At 37.5% G+C, this 17,045-nt stretch overlaps 1 protein-coding gene across 1 annotated transcript in view; it reads right to left on the reverse strand.

The window, feature by feature from the left end:
• The window catches only part of ABCA13 (ATP binding cassette subfamily A member 13), a 181,285-nt gene that overhangs the window by 109,487 nt on the left and 54,753 nt on the right, over positions 1 to 17,045 (reverse strand). The window contains exons 25-31 of the mRNA XM_083822790.1: positions 15,529 to 15,829; positions 14,604 to 14,718; positions 12,993 to 13,322; positions 6,912 to 6,981; positions 5,085 to 5,219; positions 3,639 to 3,776; positions 691 to 877 (exon numbers count right to left, since the gene is read on the reverse strand). Coding sequence (XP_083678916.1) covers positions 691 to 877; positions 3,639 to 3,776; positions 5,085 to 5,219; positions 6,912 to 6,981; positions 12,993 to 13,322; positions 14,604 to 14,718; positions 15,529 to 15,829 — 1,276 coding nt within the window. The remainder of the gene's footprint in view (positions 1 to 690; positions 878 to 3,638; positions 3,777 to 5,084; positions 5,220 to 6,911; positions 6,982 to 12,992; positions 13,323 to 14,603; positions 14,719 to 15,528; positions 15,830 to 17,045) is intronic.

A 17,045-nucleotide genomic window follows, 5' to 3' on the forward strand; every position in this document is an offset into this window, starting at 1 on the left:
ATGCAATTGAACACAATTATAGGAATACTGCTAATGTGTTTGTTGTTGCTGTTGTTTTAAATCAGCAGCTCAACAGTCCTTCATTTCCTCTACTTCCAGAACAAAAGCCATTTTTCTCAGCCAGATATTCCATTATTTCCTTTTCCACTTTTGTATTCTAGCTGATGAGTTATTCCTAATGGGGCCCATCCTGCATCACTGATTTTAGTAAAGTTGATCAGAAGTAACATAAAGGTAGAAATACACGGACTTCTTAATAGAGACATTTTTAAAATGCCATTTTTATTTTATTTCAGTTTCTGGCCATCTGTCAGGAAGCCCCTTGCAATGTCTAGGAACAAGGCACAAAAACCCTTAAGATTCCCACACTGTGTGATAGGAGTGCACATAGGAGGCCAGAAAGGAACACTTTCATGAGATGTGTTCATTTCCACAATCAAACATACTCAGCTGCTATTGAAGCTGCTTCTGAACAATTACATCATCATATCTGTGGCACAGATGACCCAATTTGCTATTCATTGCATTGCGTTTGTCATAGATATATAGCTATAGCTTCCACATTTCATGTGCTCTAGGATAATATTTATTAAAAAAAAAAAAAGAAGAGGAAAGTTCAGAGGCATTCTGAAGTAAGAAAGCATATCATAGACCAGAGGGGACGATAATACCATTAACTGGCAGACTTACATGACTGTTGTTTTGCCAGCTCCATTAGGTCCCAAGAGCGCTGTTATTTGACCTCTATGGAAAGTGAGGCTGAGATCTTTAACAGCGGCCTTCTGGCCATCCACATGCTCTTTGGTGAGAGACAACAGCACAACACCAATAGTAGCTCCTTCTGTGCAAGCACCTTTCCAGCCTGGAGGTACTGGGTCTGTAAGGGTAGAAGTATCAGATCAAGAGATTGCTGAATCGAAACATATATATAAGGGGAATAACAAGTTAACTTAAACCCTGTTGCCATTTACCAGAAACAGGAACAGATGTTCAGATGCTCTGAATTCACATAAACTCCACTGAAATCAGAGATACCGTGCCAGTTAATATTTGCTAAGAATTTGGCCAATTTGCAGTTTTAAAAAGCAACGTAACACAATTATGCCAAGTTGTGTGTATGTCCACACACATGTCTATAGAGTCATAAAAGCATGTGTTGTATTTCCAGTAGAAAAAAAAATAAAAATAAAAACACTAATAATCGTCTTGCTTAAATCATTGTTTTTTGTTAATATGTGAAAATTGTAACTGTGTCAACTTCTATATATATATATATGACAACCATTTCAGACATATAACATTAACATAATATTAACAGGTATAGCTAGTTAATCCTCTGAATTCCCTCAGTCAATAAAGCAAAGCAGATCTCTTTGTGAAATGATTCAGAGCAGCAGTTCAGTTTAAACATAATTAGTGGTCTTCCATTTAAGTAGATATCCAGCATTTTTCTAGCCATGAGGTAACCAGGCTCAGCAAACTGATGACCATGTGACCTAGATCAAGATGTCTTCTTATGGCAGGAGAAATGTTGGCACAGGTAACTCTACTTTCCAAACATAAGCATAGTCAGTCACCAGCCCCCTACATACATGATTAACATGTAGTATTTTACTGACTCACCACAATTGAAGAATCTGGCAGTGAGATATATTTTTTTTAAATAAAGGTAAATAAAAGTGGAATGTTACTCCAAAAAAAAAATGAACTTATTATGGATGACAATTATGAGAAGAGAGAATTATATATAACATATATATATATAAACTGAGATTATGAATTCAAGGATTGGTTTAGGCTGTGAATTAAGAACTTTTTTTGCTCATTCTACAACCATTTCTAAGTTTAGAGAGAACTTTTGCCAGAAGTGCAAGGTTACCTTCTACCAAGACATTACCACCTACTGTGACATTTCTCAGGTTCTTCTACTCACGAAACTCACTTCCAGTTAGCTTCTCTGTCTTTCGGTCAGGAGACTAAACCAATCAAAACACATCATTCTTGCCCTTTCCACTGCTTCCTACATTTTTGATCACATCTTGGAACTCAACAAATAAGTACAGAGCCAGCCTCAGACAATGCATCTCAAGCAAGCTTCAGATGAAGAGCTCCAAATTATTTGCAAACAGTAGATTATCACCCTATGACTTATCCTGAGAGAAGCAGTTCCAGGTGTGTACCCAGCATCGAGGTCTCTGTCAGCCCATCTCTGACTGTATTTCAAGTTTGTAAGACATCCCATCTCTGATTTTTGAAGTCATTTCCACTCCTACTGAACTGGCTCTTAGCTGTGCTCTATGAACCAAATGAAGGGGGCTTGCACAGGAGCAAGTCACTTCACTGTTTGAAGCTATTTGTCCATGACTCCATTTATCCCATTACCAGTACAATAAATCTCAATTCTCATGAAATGGGGAACATTCCTTTGCATGCATGGCAGTGTTACGGTCTGCATACAGGCAGTTTAGGTTACAAGCATGTGACGTGTATCAGTAAGTGGAGAAGTGAGAATAACATATCCACAAAGTTGTATGCCACTTTGGTGGCTTGAGCCAAAAACCATGCTAGTAACTTCTCAGGCAGAGGAGTTTTTCCCTGTTTCTACAGTGGGTGTGGGAAATGGGAAACACTGGAAGTCTTCATTTTAAGTAAGGATCAAAGACTATCTTCTCAATAAAATGGAATTGTTCCAAATTGTAGATACTGTGGCACAATTTATATGGATAGTTTATCCAAAAATGTTTGAAAGAACCTCAAGACTTTCTGAAATTAGCACTACTCTGAGAGGCACCAACACATAGAACTGCTGAGTCATTCAGTTTCTTCACCTATGCTACAGACAACTGGATCATTTACAAGCTACAGTAACTTGTAAAATACAACCCACAATGACTCATCATGTTGTTCTAAAGCCCAAGAGGGTATAGAAGAGGGTGACTTACTCCTTCACTCACAAACCATAAATAAAATGTGAGAGAGTCCTTAAAGAGTCCCTGGGGGAGGCGTTGGGATTAAATTAAATACTTAATTTTAAGCAACCAAATACAGAAAGAGTAGAGCAGTGAACATAACTGAAGGCAGATAAAAATGTTGCTACTAGAATAGTCACTTTTAAAACAGAAGACAGAAAAAACAGTGATAACAGAAGAGGAAAATCAGAAATAGAAGGGAAACAAGGAACAAAATTATATCATCCGTGTAAAGAAGCAGACAGAAACAGCAGAAGAGGAGGAAGAAAATTGAGCTGCAGGAAAAAAAAATCATTAATAAAGCACAAGGCTTTTCAGATTCAATAACAGTATGAAAGGGTGTAAGGAACTTCAGGAGAGCCTAACAAATCAAAGTAACAATACAGGTAGAGGATGAACCCAAGAGTTACTTATTTTACATATTCTTGAAGGGTTTTCATAACTCTTCATAGACAATAGTTTTAGTTGAACCATTCAAGCATTACAAGTGACAGCACAATTAAAAGTTAGTATATATTGTTGATAGGATATACTAAGCAATGGAAAAGAGAAAGAAACAATATCTAAAAATATATAATATAGGACCCACCAATGATAAAATCACATTGATCAAAATCAGCACACCATTCAGAAAAAAATAATTATTAAAATTCTGTTATGATTACAAACCTTTTTCTTGGAAGTTTTCATTGAAGAAAAACACATTAGAATTCAGACAGTGTTTTCTCATCCTCTCTGCACCACACAGGTTCTTCCAATAGGAAACAGTAAAAGGAAAGTACCAATAGTTCCTTAATCCAAATTTTCCTATATGAAAGAGTACGAAAGAAACAGTTGCAAAATTCACAGTCTTTTTATATTTGTATGTGGGCCACTAATAACCTAACATTACTTAAAAAGAGCTGGTTAGGGCATTTAACTAGCTCAGACTCTTAGCTGAACTTCACAAACCTTAATAAAGTGGAAAAAAGTCACTTGGCTGTAAGACCAGATCTTGCCATAAAATCATGAAGCCTCAGTGATACTGTGCTTTATCATATCTCCAAACCAGGTTTGAAGTGTATTAAAAGCAAGGAATTAGCAATATGTAGACAGACAATACAATCTTGCATACTAGAAAGAGAAAAGAAAATGAACCAAACAGCCTGCTGAGGCAAACAGCCTTGTTTTTTATTATTTTAACTATAATCTGTTGCACTAATCATTACAGATTATTCTCCCATTATCATGTGCACAATTTAAACAAATCAGAATAAGAAATATTTATTGTAGCACTCAAATAGAACAGGCAACGTCAAGCTCCAATACACCATCTGAACTCAGAAGTTGCCTGATCCTTCCAGGCTTCACTGAACAAACACAAATTGCAGCTCATTGATGCTGAATGGCAGGTGTCAATTTAAGCTATATTTTTTAAAATTCAGGTGTATATTCCACATATACCTATCTTTCAAGGCAAACTTTTTTTTCTTTTTTAAACAAATACAGAGTAGTTAGGAGAAAAGATGACATACAAATCAGAGGAAAGATAAATTTCAAGCAGTTAGTGGGCCATTAGGGTATGATTCAAAATGCCTCAACCAACTCAACAATATTTATAAAACTTGCATATTGAAAAAATATCCCACTACTTCTGCAAATATACTTGGAAGTTAATTACTTCTTTTTATGTATTCGACTGTGAACTGACTAAGAGCAAGATACTGTTACTGGGCACTTCAAAGTCTTAGTGAACTGAAAATGGTTTGTTCTTGGTTTTGATCCCAAGTAGTGACAGAAGATTCACTGTTTTCACAGATTTTTTTTTCTCCTAGACTGAGCAGTGTTATTGCAAAGTACCAACAAAGTCCTTCAAATATTTGTCATCCTTATAAACAAAACAGACTTCATGTCTGCTTACAAATTCTAGTCCATTTTTTAGCACTATTCAATACTTATTGAATAGGAAGACCCAGTTCCTAAATGCAATCAGACAGTTTGGGCACATCAAAACCTCAAATCAAAAATACTTTTGTTTTACTTGCATGCAATGAAGAAAGTCAAATCTATTCATTCCATTCAATAATTCCTCTATAGATGCTTCAAAAACATATAATATGAAATCTCTGATCTTACCAGAAACAATATTGCTGAAATACCAGCCACCTATAGAATACAAAATGGAGTCAAATAACATCATCCAGCAGGTCAGTCCAAAGGTCATGTATCCTCCTTGTGCCATTGGCTGGTACACATTATTCCACTGAATACCTGGTAGTAGGAGGAGTAGTAATAATAATAATTTTTAAAGGTCAAAACTAAATCAGTACAGCATTAAAGATCACAAACTTGCCACTAACCAACTCTTCTTTGTATTTAAGCACTGACAGAAAAAAAGTGTAGGTAATAACAGTAATCCTAATGAATAGAAATGAATTACTATGCCTCTCAAGCCTCTGTTTAGAACAGCAGGTGACACTGCTGCTGAGAAAATGCAGAGAAGTTGATGTAGAAAAGGCTATTTATGAAGTTTTAGATGGCCCTTAATTTGGCAATAGAAGAATTATGACTATGAAAAAATGGGGCACTGACCTCTTCAATAAATTGGGCTTTAGGATATACTGCTGATATTACAAAGAAATGGGTTACATTAAGATTTCTATAATGCTAAATCTGAAAACTGTGAATTCTAAGAAGCAAGTATTTGTGTGCACTGACCATGTTCAGAGACAAACTGGAACTACAAACATACCGAGTATGCTTTGTAAAAGTGCAAAAGACATGAAAGGAAGAAAGACGGTGGAGAAAACCAGTACTACTGAAAGTTACCATATTTGTAAAGGGAAAAGTAAAAAGTAACCAAATTTTAAGTTTACAAAAACATTACATTTTTCTTCTGAAAAGGCAAAAATACTACTTTGTTTGCAGTACATTGGGTCATGATATTGATTCTGCAATTCTTTTTCTGCGATTGTCAAGAAGAGCAGTTTTTCACAAGCACATTTTGCCCTTTATTCAGTAAAGACGAGTTATTTTGATGGAAGTGTCTGGTGTGAAATTTTAGTACTTTCTGCAACTGCCTCTTCTACTCGTCAACTTTTGTATCATTACAATATTTTTCCAGTAGATAATGGTTTGAAAAATACACTCATTAATATCGATCTTGCCTTAGTAGCGACAAAATAAAGGCACTACATCCTTTTCTATATTTAGATACATAAAGCAAATGTAGATATTTATCAAGGTCCCTGACATTCATTTATTACTCTTCCATAACTTCAGTATCAACAGGGGCAGAACAGGGCTTAGGGATAGTAGGGTTCACTGTGCACCTAGCAAGTTTCCAAATATTTTTTCTTCTTAATGCTTAAACACAACATAGTGTTCTCATACATTTCTGCACCTGCACAGTAGCTCTCAGTGGAAATTTCACCAGCTATCTCCAGGCTCACAGAGACAGGTGCACTGTTACTCAGGCTCAGTAAAAATAGTAGAAACATACAAGATATTTAACAAAGCAAAGACTATTTTTTCCTACTTTCCAGTGTAAAATGGTTAAATCTTTATGTTAGCATTGTGTTGAGAGTAACTTACAAGGCTCTTGCTCTGTACAATATTGTTCTTATAACCTCCCCTGTATTATACGCTCGTGCATGTGTGAATCCACACACACCTCTGTATAAAACACTCTCTGTGGATATCCTCCAGAGAACGAGCTTTAGAGCCATCACTGACATCAGTGAGGATTCCCAACCATTTGTATTGTGGTTCTAAGCCCACTAACTTACTTCTGGAAAGTGGTACAAGCTTAACTTGGTTTTTGAGAGTGTTGTTCTCCTCTCTTATGATCTATCCTATTCACTCATTATTAGTGATTTTTTTTTTCAGAATAAAGTGAAAAACATTTCCAACTGTATTTTTTTTAAAGAATAATAATTATTTTATTCTAACTGGAGAGCTTACCTATTTCTTGACCCTCAAAGAATGTAATGAAAAATACTCCTTGCCCAAAGGCAGTTGTAGACAGAAGACACTACAATACCAAAGGAGAAATAGGATGTGAACATCAAATAAAATACTTCATTAACAACCTCCATGAAACTCATGATATTAAAAACAAGCAATAAATAAATAGACCACTGTTTCAAATAGGCTAATGATCATTATTTCCTTTTATGTTTTAACATTACTCCCCCACATATTGCAGTGGTATTTGCTCCACCTTAAAGAGTTCTGCTGACCTAGTTATTAAAATTGGAAAGAATTAATTAATTTTTCACAAGTTTTAGACCATCCTAAATCTGCCACTTACACAAAACATATAATGTGTAACACTGCAACAGCATGTAAAGTAGTATACTTTTACAGTAAGAGCAGTGGTCCTACTCATTTTTGTAAGACCAGAACTCAAAAAGAGATAGAGGTGGAAGGAATCCATACACTGGGTACTATATGTAGAGACAGAATACTTGTTCAGGGAAATAACATTTAACTTCCAAGAAGCAAAATAAATTAACCATGCTGTATCAGAAAAGTACAAAATGTAAAATGACCAAGTTCCATAATGGATAACATGGAATTATGACTGATAGTCAATAGAGAAACACTGGCAAGCTCATGAAAGCTGATGGGGAGATCCAAACCATTACTAAAATTAATAACCATTGTTCATTGATAAAGTTCTGCGGTTTGAAAGTGAGCTGAAATAGTTCATTTCATCTCTCATTTTAAAATAATGCAATTAAATAAGGCTTCTGCAATATTTAACAGAAAAGACACGCATCCTGCCAGCTGTCTGAAGATGGAAGTAAGAAGTATGACATATGCTGCTACTTAGAAAAAATAATTATTCGCACAGATTACACATTTGTGCAAAAAAAAAGTTAATACTAATTCCCATTAACCAAGTCCCTGCCTCTTATATCCTTAAGTTTTCACCATCTCACCTGATGGCCTCTTTCCTCTCTTCAAATTTTATCCCCTTTTGCACATGCTGCTGCATGATTTTCAATGCATTCAGGATATCTGAAGAGTTATTTTGCAATAACAGTGATTTTAAACTATGCATATTATCTGCTGTCTACTTTTCTTTCCCAGAGGCCCAAAGGGGGAGAAAACAAGAAAATAACCATAACAACAAAATGTTCTCCTGCCTTTTTATGCCTGAATTCTGCAGTCTTACATCTGTGCTTACATTTGTGCTAAGGATCAATATATTTTATCTGACCAATTAAAACAGAAAGTACTGAGCAGGAAAGCATTTTCCATTTTTAAAATAGTGTGAACTGTTCCATCAGCTTAATATCATTTCATGTGTGTTCTATTGAAGGAGTGAAGCTATCAAGTGTGAAATACAGTTTTATGTGTGTATATATATATATATATATGCATGTATATATATATATAGTTGGTGGTATTTGATGTCCAAGTCAGGGATATGGTATCTTAAAACAGTACAAAGTCATAAAACAGCTTATCTCATATATTAAACAGGGAAGGACATGGAAGAACCAATGTCAGAGAAGGAGGTAACTCCAACTTTATTAACAAGATAACCACTAGATAAATTTCTGATCTAATCCCTCATTGTACTCAACAGTAAAATAAATTCCTGCAAAAACAATGAGATGGGGTAATTCAACAGCAGGAGGGGTCAATTTCTACATGCACCTTGTAAGGGATGACTGGCAAAGACTAGCAAACATTTACATTAAGTTCTTCTGTTTAATAATCACTCTTATGATCTGTGATGGACAAAGATGCACACTACATCTACTGTTGATTGACATGAAGTGACCTAACTGTGTGTGTGTGGTTTACACTGAGTGCTCACAGAACAATTGTGAAATGCCCTAACAAATAAAATGAATCCTACTCCACAGCAGGTAATTGGATTAATTAGTCAACTAATAGCTTCTGCTTCTGTAGTTAGGGATCACAGAATCACAGAATCATCTAGGTTGGAAGAGACCTCCAAGATCACCGAGTCCAACCTATGACCTAACACTAACTAGTCCTCCACTAAACCATATCACTAAGCTCTAAATGTAAACGTCTTTTAAAGACCTCCAGGGATGGTGACTCAACCACTTCCCTGGGCAGCCTCTTCCAATGCCTAACAACCCTTTCAGTAAAGAAGTTCTTCCTAATATCCAACCTAAACCTCCCCTGGCGCAACTTTAGCCCATTCCCCCCCAAAAAGAAGCATTCACACAACCCCTGAGAATCGGCAAGAGTTGTTTATTGCCAGGATATCTTGCAGGTAAGCCTGCAGGGTGTCCATGGTGTTTGGTGGCTCCAAGCTAATGCTTGCAATGGAGCCTGAGCAACGAGTAGGGAGCTGGCCAGACACTCCTGCGGTGCTGTTGGTGCTCTCGGATGGCAGAGCACAAAGACATGCCGCAGTAGTCCCAGGTCTGTTCTGGCAGAGGTGGATCCACTTCCATCTGTTCCTCCACATCTGGTGGATCCAGCTCCATGGGCTCCATGGTGTTGGGCAGAAGGCTAAGCCTGTCTTTGCCCGGGACTGCCCAAAGAGGATGCCTTCCATCCGGAATGTTCTCAGGCCAGGGTGCCAAACCAGGGGGTCATCCAGTTCCATTTCTCAGTCCCATGCCACTGTCAGCTTGATTTTCATGCATGGGTCCGATGCTGCCATCTGGTTTACGGCCATTACTGGGTCCCGCACTGTACTCCGGACTATGAGCACGCCTCTGCTCCTTGTGGCTCTCTGCCTGATGTTGCTGACTTCGCACCATATCACCGTTGCTCCTATGGTAAGGCCCAGGCCCCCCGTCACTGGGTGTTTGAGGGGCCGGCCTGTTCCCCGCATCATTGCGGTGCCAATGGTACTGCCTGTATGTGTCTGTGGGCTGGGCGCCAGAGGTCCCTTGGGCACTGGTGTCTCTTGTGCCACCAGCGTTATCTCTCCACCCACGACACCTCTCCTTCTGGTCAGGTGCATTCCTTCTTGGTGCTTCACTGGACTGCATCACTGTCCTCACACACCAAGGAGGCCTGCCGCTCGCCTTGCTCTTCTAGTCTTCTTCCTGCCGCACAAGCTGGCAGTCAGAGGGCCTAGATGCTCAGCGAATGGTGGGTCAGCTGCAGGGGGCCTGTTTTATAGAGCCCGCAGCAAAGGCAGGGCAGTGGTGGCCACTGTGACCTCAGCAAGCCTCTGATGGAGTGGCCCATGCGTGGCCAAAGGCGGCTGTGTTGGGAGCAGCCTGGAAGATGCCCTCACATGGACAAGGAGGAGGGCTGGGGGGGGCTGAGGGCCCTTTTTGTGGGGCTGGCTATTCGGGCCATTTGGCTTGCCAGAGAGAAAGGCTGCCCCTCAGCCACAGGGACTGCCCTGCACCTCCTATCCTGTGCCCTGGGTTTATTTTTAATACTGTTTTTTAGGTAATTTCATTCTATTCTTTACAGAAAAGAACAGAAGCAAGGTGCATCCTCAGTCCTAATTCCCATGTGCATTTCGTGCTCTGAGTGAAGATTTTCTTCCTCATGTCACATATAATCTAAATCTCCCCTCCATTTGTTCAAAGCCGTTATTCCTGGTTCCATGGCTACACTCCCTGATAGAGTCCCTCTCCAGCTTTCTTCTAGGCCACTTTTATGGGTAAGGTTAAGTGGCAAAAATGCAGGACCTAGTAAATTGCAGCCTTATCTACCTTGTTCCACACATTCCACATGACATTTTCCAGCTCAGGCTCTAGCCTCTCATCAGTGTAACACAGAATCATTAAGGTTGGAAAAGACCTTCAAGATCATCTGGTCCAACCATCACCCTGCTACCACTATCACCCACGAAACCACATCCCTACGCACCAGGCCCAACCTTTCCTCGAATACCCCCAGGGACAGCGATGCCACCACTTCCCTGGGCAATCCGTTCCAATGCCTGACCGCTCTTTCGGAGAAGAAATGTCTCCTACTTGTTTTAATTGTTGCAGAGCAGTGCTACACTGAGTCAAGGACTTTTCAGCTTCTCACTCTGTCCTGCCAGCGAGCAGGCTGGGGGTGCAGCAGGAGCTGGGAGGGGACAGAAGCAGGACAGCTGACCCCAACTGGCCAAAGGGATATTCCGTACCATGCTGGACAATTAATGTGGGGTGGCTGGCTGGGGGATGGGAGGGGTACCGGTTGCTCGGGGATAGGCTGGGCATCTACCTCTTTCTTCATTTTCTACACGACAACCACAGGCTCACCAATTCTGCTGTGGCAGTTCTTCACTCTTCCTTCTAAATGGGTTCTGCTGTGCCATGCTCACACATCACTTTGACAGCTCTGCACATGGTGTTTTCCCAAACTGCACCATAATCCAGGGCATGGCACCGCATCCACCAGCCAGATCAGGGAATGGCAAGAGCAGTGGTTCACTAACACCTAACATAATCACTCCTGGGCCAAAACTAGGCAGCTGCTGGGTAATTATCATGAGTTAAGGAACAATTTCTGTAACAGCAACAGCCTACCGTAACTGGACTTCCTTAGTACTCTGTCTCAGGCTAAGGGCTAAACAGCTGTTGGACAAAGGAAAAGACTTCTATTTCTAGTTTAGTTATATGGGGGGTTGCAGCATATCCATCTAAGAAAATAATTTAACAAAGCTAGTCCTTTTTTTGGCAGAGATCTGCACACATAATACAATAGCTACTAAGAGGCCAGATGAAGTAGATTTTCACCACACTTCCGCAAAGAAAAGCTTAACTTAATCATTCAAGGGTAAAGTAACCAACAGTCTAACATTTGCAGCATTAGAATGCATTAGCTAGGTCCTTTGTGTTTCCTGGTTTTATTAAGTTTTATTACCAGATCATGAAAAAGTTTGAAAACCAGTAATTTCAGTGATCTACAATAAGTAACGAAATGAGAAAAAAATCATGTTAAAACAACTAAAAAGGAGAGTCATTCTTAACTGCAGAGTGTGGGAAGCCACAAGAGAAACTCCCATTAACAGTAAATACAGCAGATTAAAAATATCCCTGCATATTTGTTAACACACACTCACTGAGATTTCCCTGCATTAAGGAGAACCATCAGAGTTCAAGTCATTTTCTCCTCCTTAGCATCCTGGGCTTACCTGCTGTTGATCACTCTCATGACTTTAATGCCATTCACAAAAAGCTTATTTTAAATTTCAGATCTGCCTGTGTACACTGTGAATCACAACAGAGAGTATATAGATAGAAGGGTATTTAGGAATGTGTCCTGTGCCAAATCATTAAGCAGACTGCTTTCCAAAGCTGACTGGTGAGCAATTTTAGAAGCTGAACAGAAGTTCCTCAATTAAAGAAATTTTGAGGTGCACAGTACATTTACCGTTTTAAACTATATTACTGCAACCCATAGCTTCAACACAAATGAAAAACAAACACTCAAAAAATCACCTCAGTTTTAGATCTCTTTCAGGAAAAAGTGTGTCTAAGCAATTTGGTACATTAATCAAACTGGGGCATAAGCAAGAGACACTGCAAGAGGAAATACAGCCATGACAATAATTTGCACTTTTTTTTAGACCAAAAATATTAGATGATTCTGACAGATTATTCAGGATAATACACCCTACTTATATACAGCTATTGAAGAACTAAAGCAAGGTAACTTCTAGAATATCCCTCTGATTCAAAATATCCTGATATGCTATTTATTGACTAATTGAATAAATCTACTATAATATCACAAGTTTTCCTCCAAACAGTTAATGACTTTAATGACCAGTATGCTATCAGAGAACAGTAACATTATAAATATTTTGAAGCCTAAATATTAAGAGATATTATGAGCATGAGGAATATAACTTCCTTATGTTTTTTTGTAGGTTTACAAAATTTCCCTGAAAATTTATATTTGATTTCTTTCTACGTTCAAAACTTTTGGTCAGTTCAATACCTAGTGAAGAATGACTTATTTCCAGTGAAACACAAAAGCAAAAAAAAAAACTGGGACAAAATAAGTAAATGATAGTCTAAAGTTTCAGACCTATGGAAATCCATAGTATGGTTGGAGAAGAAAAATTAGAAAAGGAAAAGAAATATTTACCATTATAATTTGCTTGATGAAACTCAGCTGGTTCTGCAAGACCAACAAAACTATGTATGGTAAAAAACTGATCATATACACAAGGCTGGCACACAGAGCTGCTGTATTGGCACAGCTAAAAAATGCTCCCAAAAAATAGCTTAACATAATAACTGTCACTCCAAAATCCAGGAGGAAAAGGAAGATGAGGAAGCCATTGCTATAAGCAAAGATACTGCTTGCTTTCAAAATGATGGCCAGGGCACAGCTGCTTATTGTGAGCACAATTAAATTCTCCAGAAACCAAGCAAAAAAATGAATGGCTGGATGTACTCCCATTGTCTTCATATACTGTAAGACAATACAGCAGACAGACTTGAAGTTAGGACACAATATTTTTTTTTTTTAAAGCAAAACATGTCACCACCAAGACAATACTGGCTCCCCAGAGGATGCCATCTTCCCATTAAATCACTGGTCTTCTTGCCCTGTGCTACCCCTTCTGCTGCCCTCTCCTGGACTGTACACTCAGTTCTGAGCTTACCACACATGAACACGAGGAATCCCAGGCACAACACAATTTTACATGGGGTTGTAGGACCAGATGTGAGATTACTGGGTTCTCCAGAGAGCAGTTTGCCTTTATATACTCTAAAAAGCACCAGGAATATCTACAGGACTGTATAAACACATATTTTCCCAGCCTATTGCTGAACTAAAAGAAACATATAGATATTTTTGTAAACTTTTCTGTATTAGCATACAAATAATAATTTAGCCAGGTATGAGATATCACCCCTCGGTTTTTAGAAAATGCTTTTGGAAATAAGATACTACTACTTCTAATGCATTTTTCATAAGATTATCAAAATTAACTTCACAAAAAAAAAAAAAAACATTCCAAAAGCCCTCTTACAAAATCAAAGATTAGAGAAGTTAGATAACTTCCCAAACTGAAAAAAAGAAAAAAAAAAAAAGAAAGAAAGAAAGAAAAGGAAAAAATGAAAAAAAAAAGAGACAACTAAGAAGGATAAGGACCTGTATAAGTTCTCAAAAATAAAAAATTTACAAGGCTCCATTCATAGTCAAACAGAATTCAGATTTGTGTGTAGTAAGAAATAACATGAGACAGTCTTTCTATATGCTTAGCACCTGCTAAGACTAGTTGTTGATATAGTTGAATTAGTTCTGTCTCACTTTTTCTGTCATCCTCCCTTAAATTTTTGAAAGCTACATAGTACATGGGAAATTTTTAATTTGGCTTATGAATGTGTATGATATTAGGCCACATACAGCAAAACATGAAAAAAAAATCCAAAATAAAAAACACTCTAAACACAAAGTCTCATTTTAAATAAGTTTCCAGATTCAAATTTTATGGATCTTTTGCTTGTTGCTTTTTGTCTCATGGAAAATATTTGCACACTAGAAGGGCTGATGCTCAGACTCAAAGCAGTAGCATTGTGAATCTGAGTTGCCAGTTAGAATCTGAACTTACTGCCAAGAGGAAAACCAAGGAAAAAGCAAAAACAGCTGCATTTATGAGTACACAAAAGTACCTAAATGTTTAAGTTTTGTATTTTGGTACACCCTAATAAATACATTTTATTTTCAGAGACTCAGCTCTCTTACCTCTTCAAGATGAATTTCTCTTTCATAAACCAGCTTGCGAACCATGCCAGCAACAGAAACCATCCATGTTAACATCATCATAAGTGGGAAAAAAAACCCTATATTGTTCAAGAATCTATGAAAGAATATATATGCAGTATTGTTAGCTCCCACACCTAGAAGATTTTTTAGCAGTTTGTTAATAGCTTAATACTGTGACTATTCTCAAAGTATACATAAAATAAGATCTGGCAGGAGCAATAAGATTTATTTTTATTCAGGTTAGGTGATTCACTTATTTTTCATGCAACAAGCTAAATATATGTATTAGTACTATAAATTTTATTTCCATGTGTCAGCAATAGAAATGATGTAATCTCTCTTCCGGGTGATGAGGCTCCATTCATATTCAAACTGAACTCAGATGTATGCATAATAAGCAATAGCATGAAACAGTCAACTTTTGCTCCATTGATACATTTCTCACCATTAACTAATTTTACATTCTAATACTCAGGATGTTATGATGATTTTACAAAAAACGATCCTACACTTTTTCTTTTGCTCAAATCAACTTTGCAGCATATTTTATCACATACTGGGGACAAATTCTGTGTTTTCACACAGGACAACTGATAATAGAAAGGGTGTTTCTTTGCATATTCTGTTAGTTGCATAACATATTGACAGTCTTTGTCCAGCAGACTACTCTGACCAAAGTATAGCTGTAGACAGCTTGTAAGGTGTCATTTGGCAGACCGAAGTTGCATAATATTTTGTCACCTCTTCTCTTAACGTTTGCTGTTTTGGTATCATACACATTCATTCAGTCCTATGCTAGAAAATGCATTTATCCATTACAAAGATCTGGTAGCTTCCTAAGTCCTCTAAGTGTTAACCCAATAAGAATTCTATAATTGAATTAAGAAGTAGAAAATTTACTTACAGGTCACTGGTATGACAAGGGTAAGGCATGGCTTGCACCTGAATTGCTGGCTCTGAGATATCTGACCCTGTCTGAGCTGAAATGATTGCCCTTTCAATCATGTCTTGAATAGGAATAAAGATATGGTTATATTTAAACCCATCAGCTGGCAGCTTCTGGGGGTGAGATTTCCACACTGGGTTCTTAATCAAATCCGTTCTCATGCTGTAGAGAATACTGGTTCTAATTGTATATGAAATGTGCCATGGAAGGAGATTACTAGAATCTGGCGTCTTGTTCTTTGGTGCATTGAAGATGATACCTGACACAAGAAGAAAAAACATTTCATACTCAAGCCTATATGACATGTTATTTACATAGCTAACTCCTGGCCAATTATCATATGACAGTAAGATACACTCACCTGTTAGAGCAGGTCTTTTAAAATTTCCCGACCCCCATTCAAAAATGGTAGGTTTCATAGACACCAACATTATTCCATTCATATTTATTCACAAAATAAATGGGTTTGCAACAATCCTTTTTACCTGAGAAAATTCCTTCTGAGATTCGTCTTTTTGAATCGTAGCTTATCCTCTTTATATACAGATTTAACCCTGTTTTATGTACAGATTTTTGGGAGACTGATCCCAATTCCACATGTAAAAGCACTACAATAAAATTTGTCCACCAAAGGATTACAACCCCTGGACGTGGGTGACAAAGAAAACAATACCAACCCACTAAAATTAGCTTTGATTTCTTAATTTCTGAGTCAGTAACATAAATTCTGCTTTAACATAGCAGAATTTGCATGATTATCTTCTCTAGCTCAGTAAAAAGTGTAAGTGAAAGCTGTATCTGTAGCTGGAAAGATTAAGTCAAATACAGTATGTTGGTTGTATTTTCTTTCCAGATCACCAAGACATTCTAGGATTTCTTGAGGAATGTGAGAAACTGATCTTTTTTCCTTAGGAAAGGAAAATGATCTCTCTGACCATTTGGCTCTCAGAAGGACATCATAGAATACTTTACTCTGCTGTAAAGACTTTTTTTCAAACTCATTTTCCCATTTATGTAAGCATTTAGTTCTCTAAAACATTCTTCCTTTTTTTTTTTTTTTTAGAAAGACTACATGCAACTCAAAGCTACTTATGTGAGGAGAGAAAATGTGTAGCAAGAAAAACATTCCTGTCTTCTAAACTCTTCTGTATAATTAATTGATTCACAACAATAAGAACATAATGCAAAGGACAGACAGTGTAATCCCAATGAGGAAAAGAAATAACATCAGTTGCCTAAGAACTAACTTTCTCAAAATAAACAATTTTTCTAAGTTGTTGGTTTAAGAACTTATAATTTATTTTTATTTTTTACTTTTTTCCCTCCTTTTTGCAAAGCCAAGAATATTAAAACTAAAATTCAAAATGAGAAAAAAACAGGTGATCTTGCCCTAAGTAGTCGAGTTTCCCCAGTAGTGCATATTTTTATTCCCTTTTAAGCTTTTATGACTCTGCTTTTAAACGTTTCATGAGAAA

The sequence above is a fragment of the Anser anser genome (genome assembly GCF_964211835.1).
Source record: "Anser anser genome assembly, chromosome: 2".
Classification (NCBI taxonomy): domain Eukaryota; kingdom Metazoa; phylum Chordata; class Aves; order Anseriformes; family Anatidae; genus Anser; species Anser anser.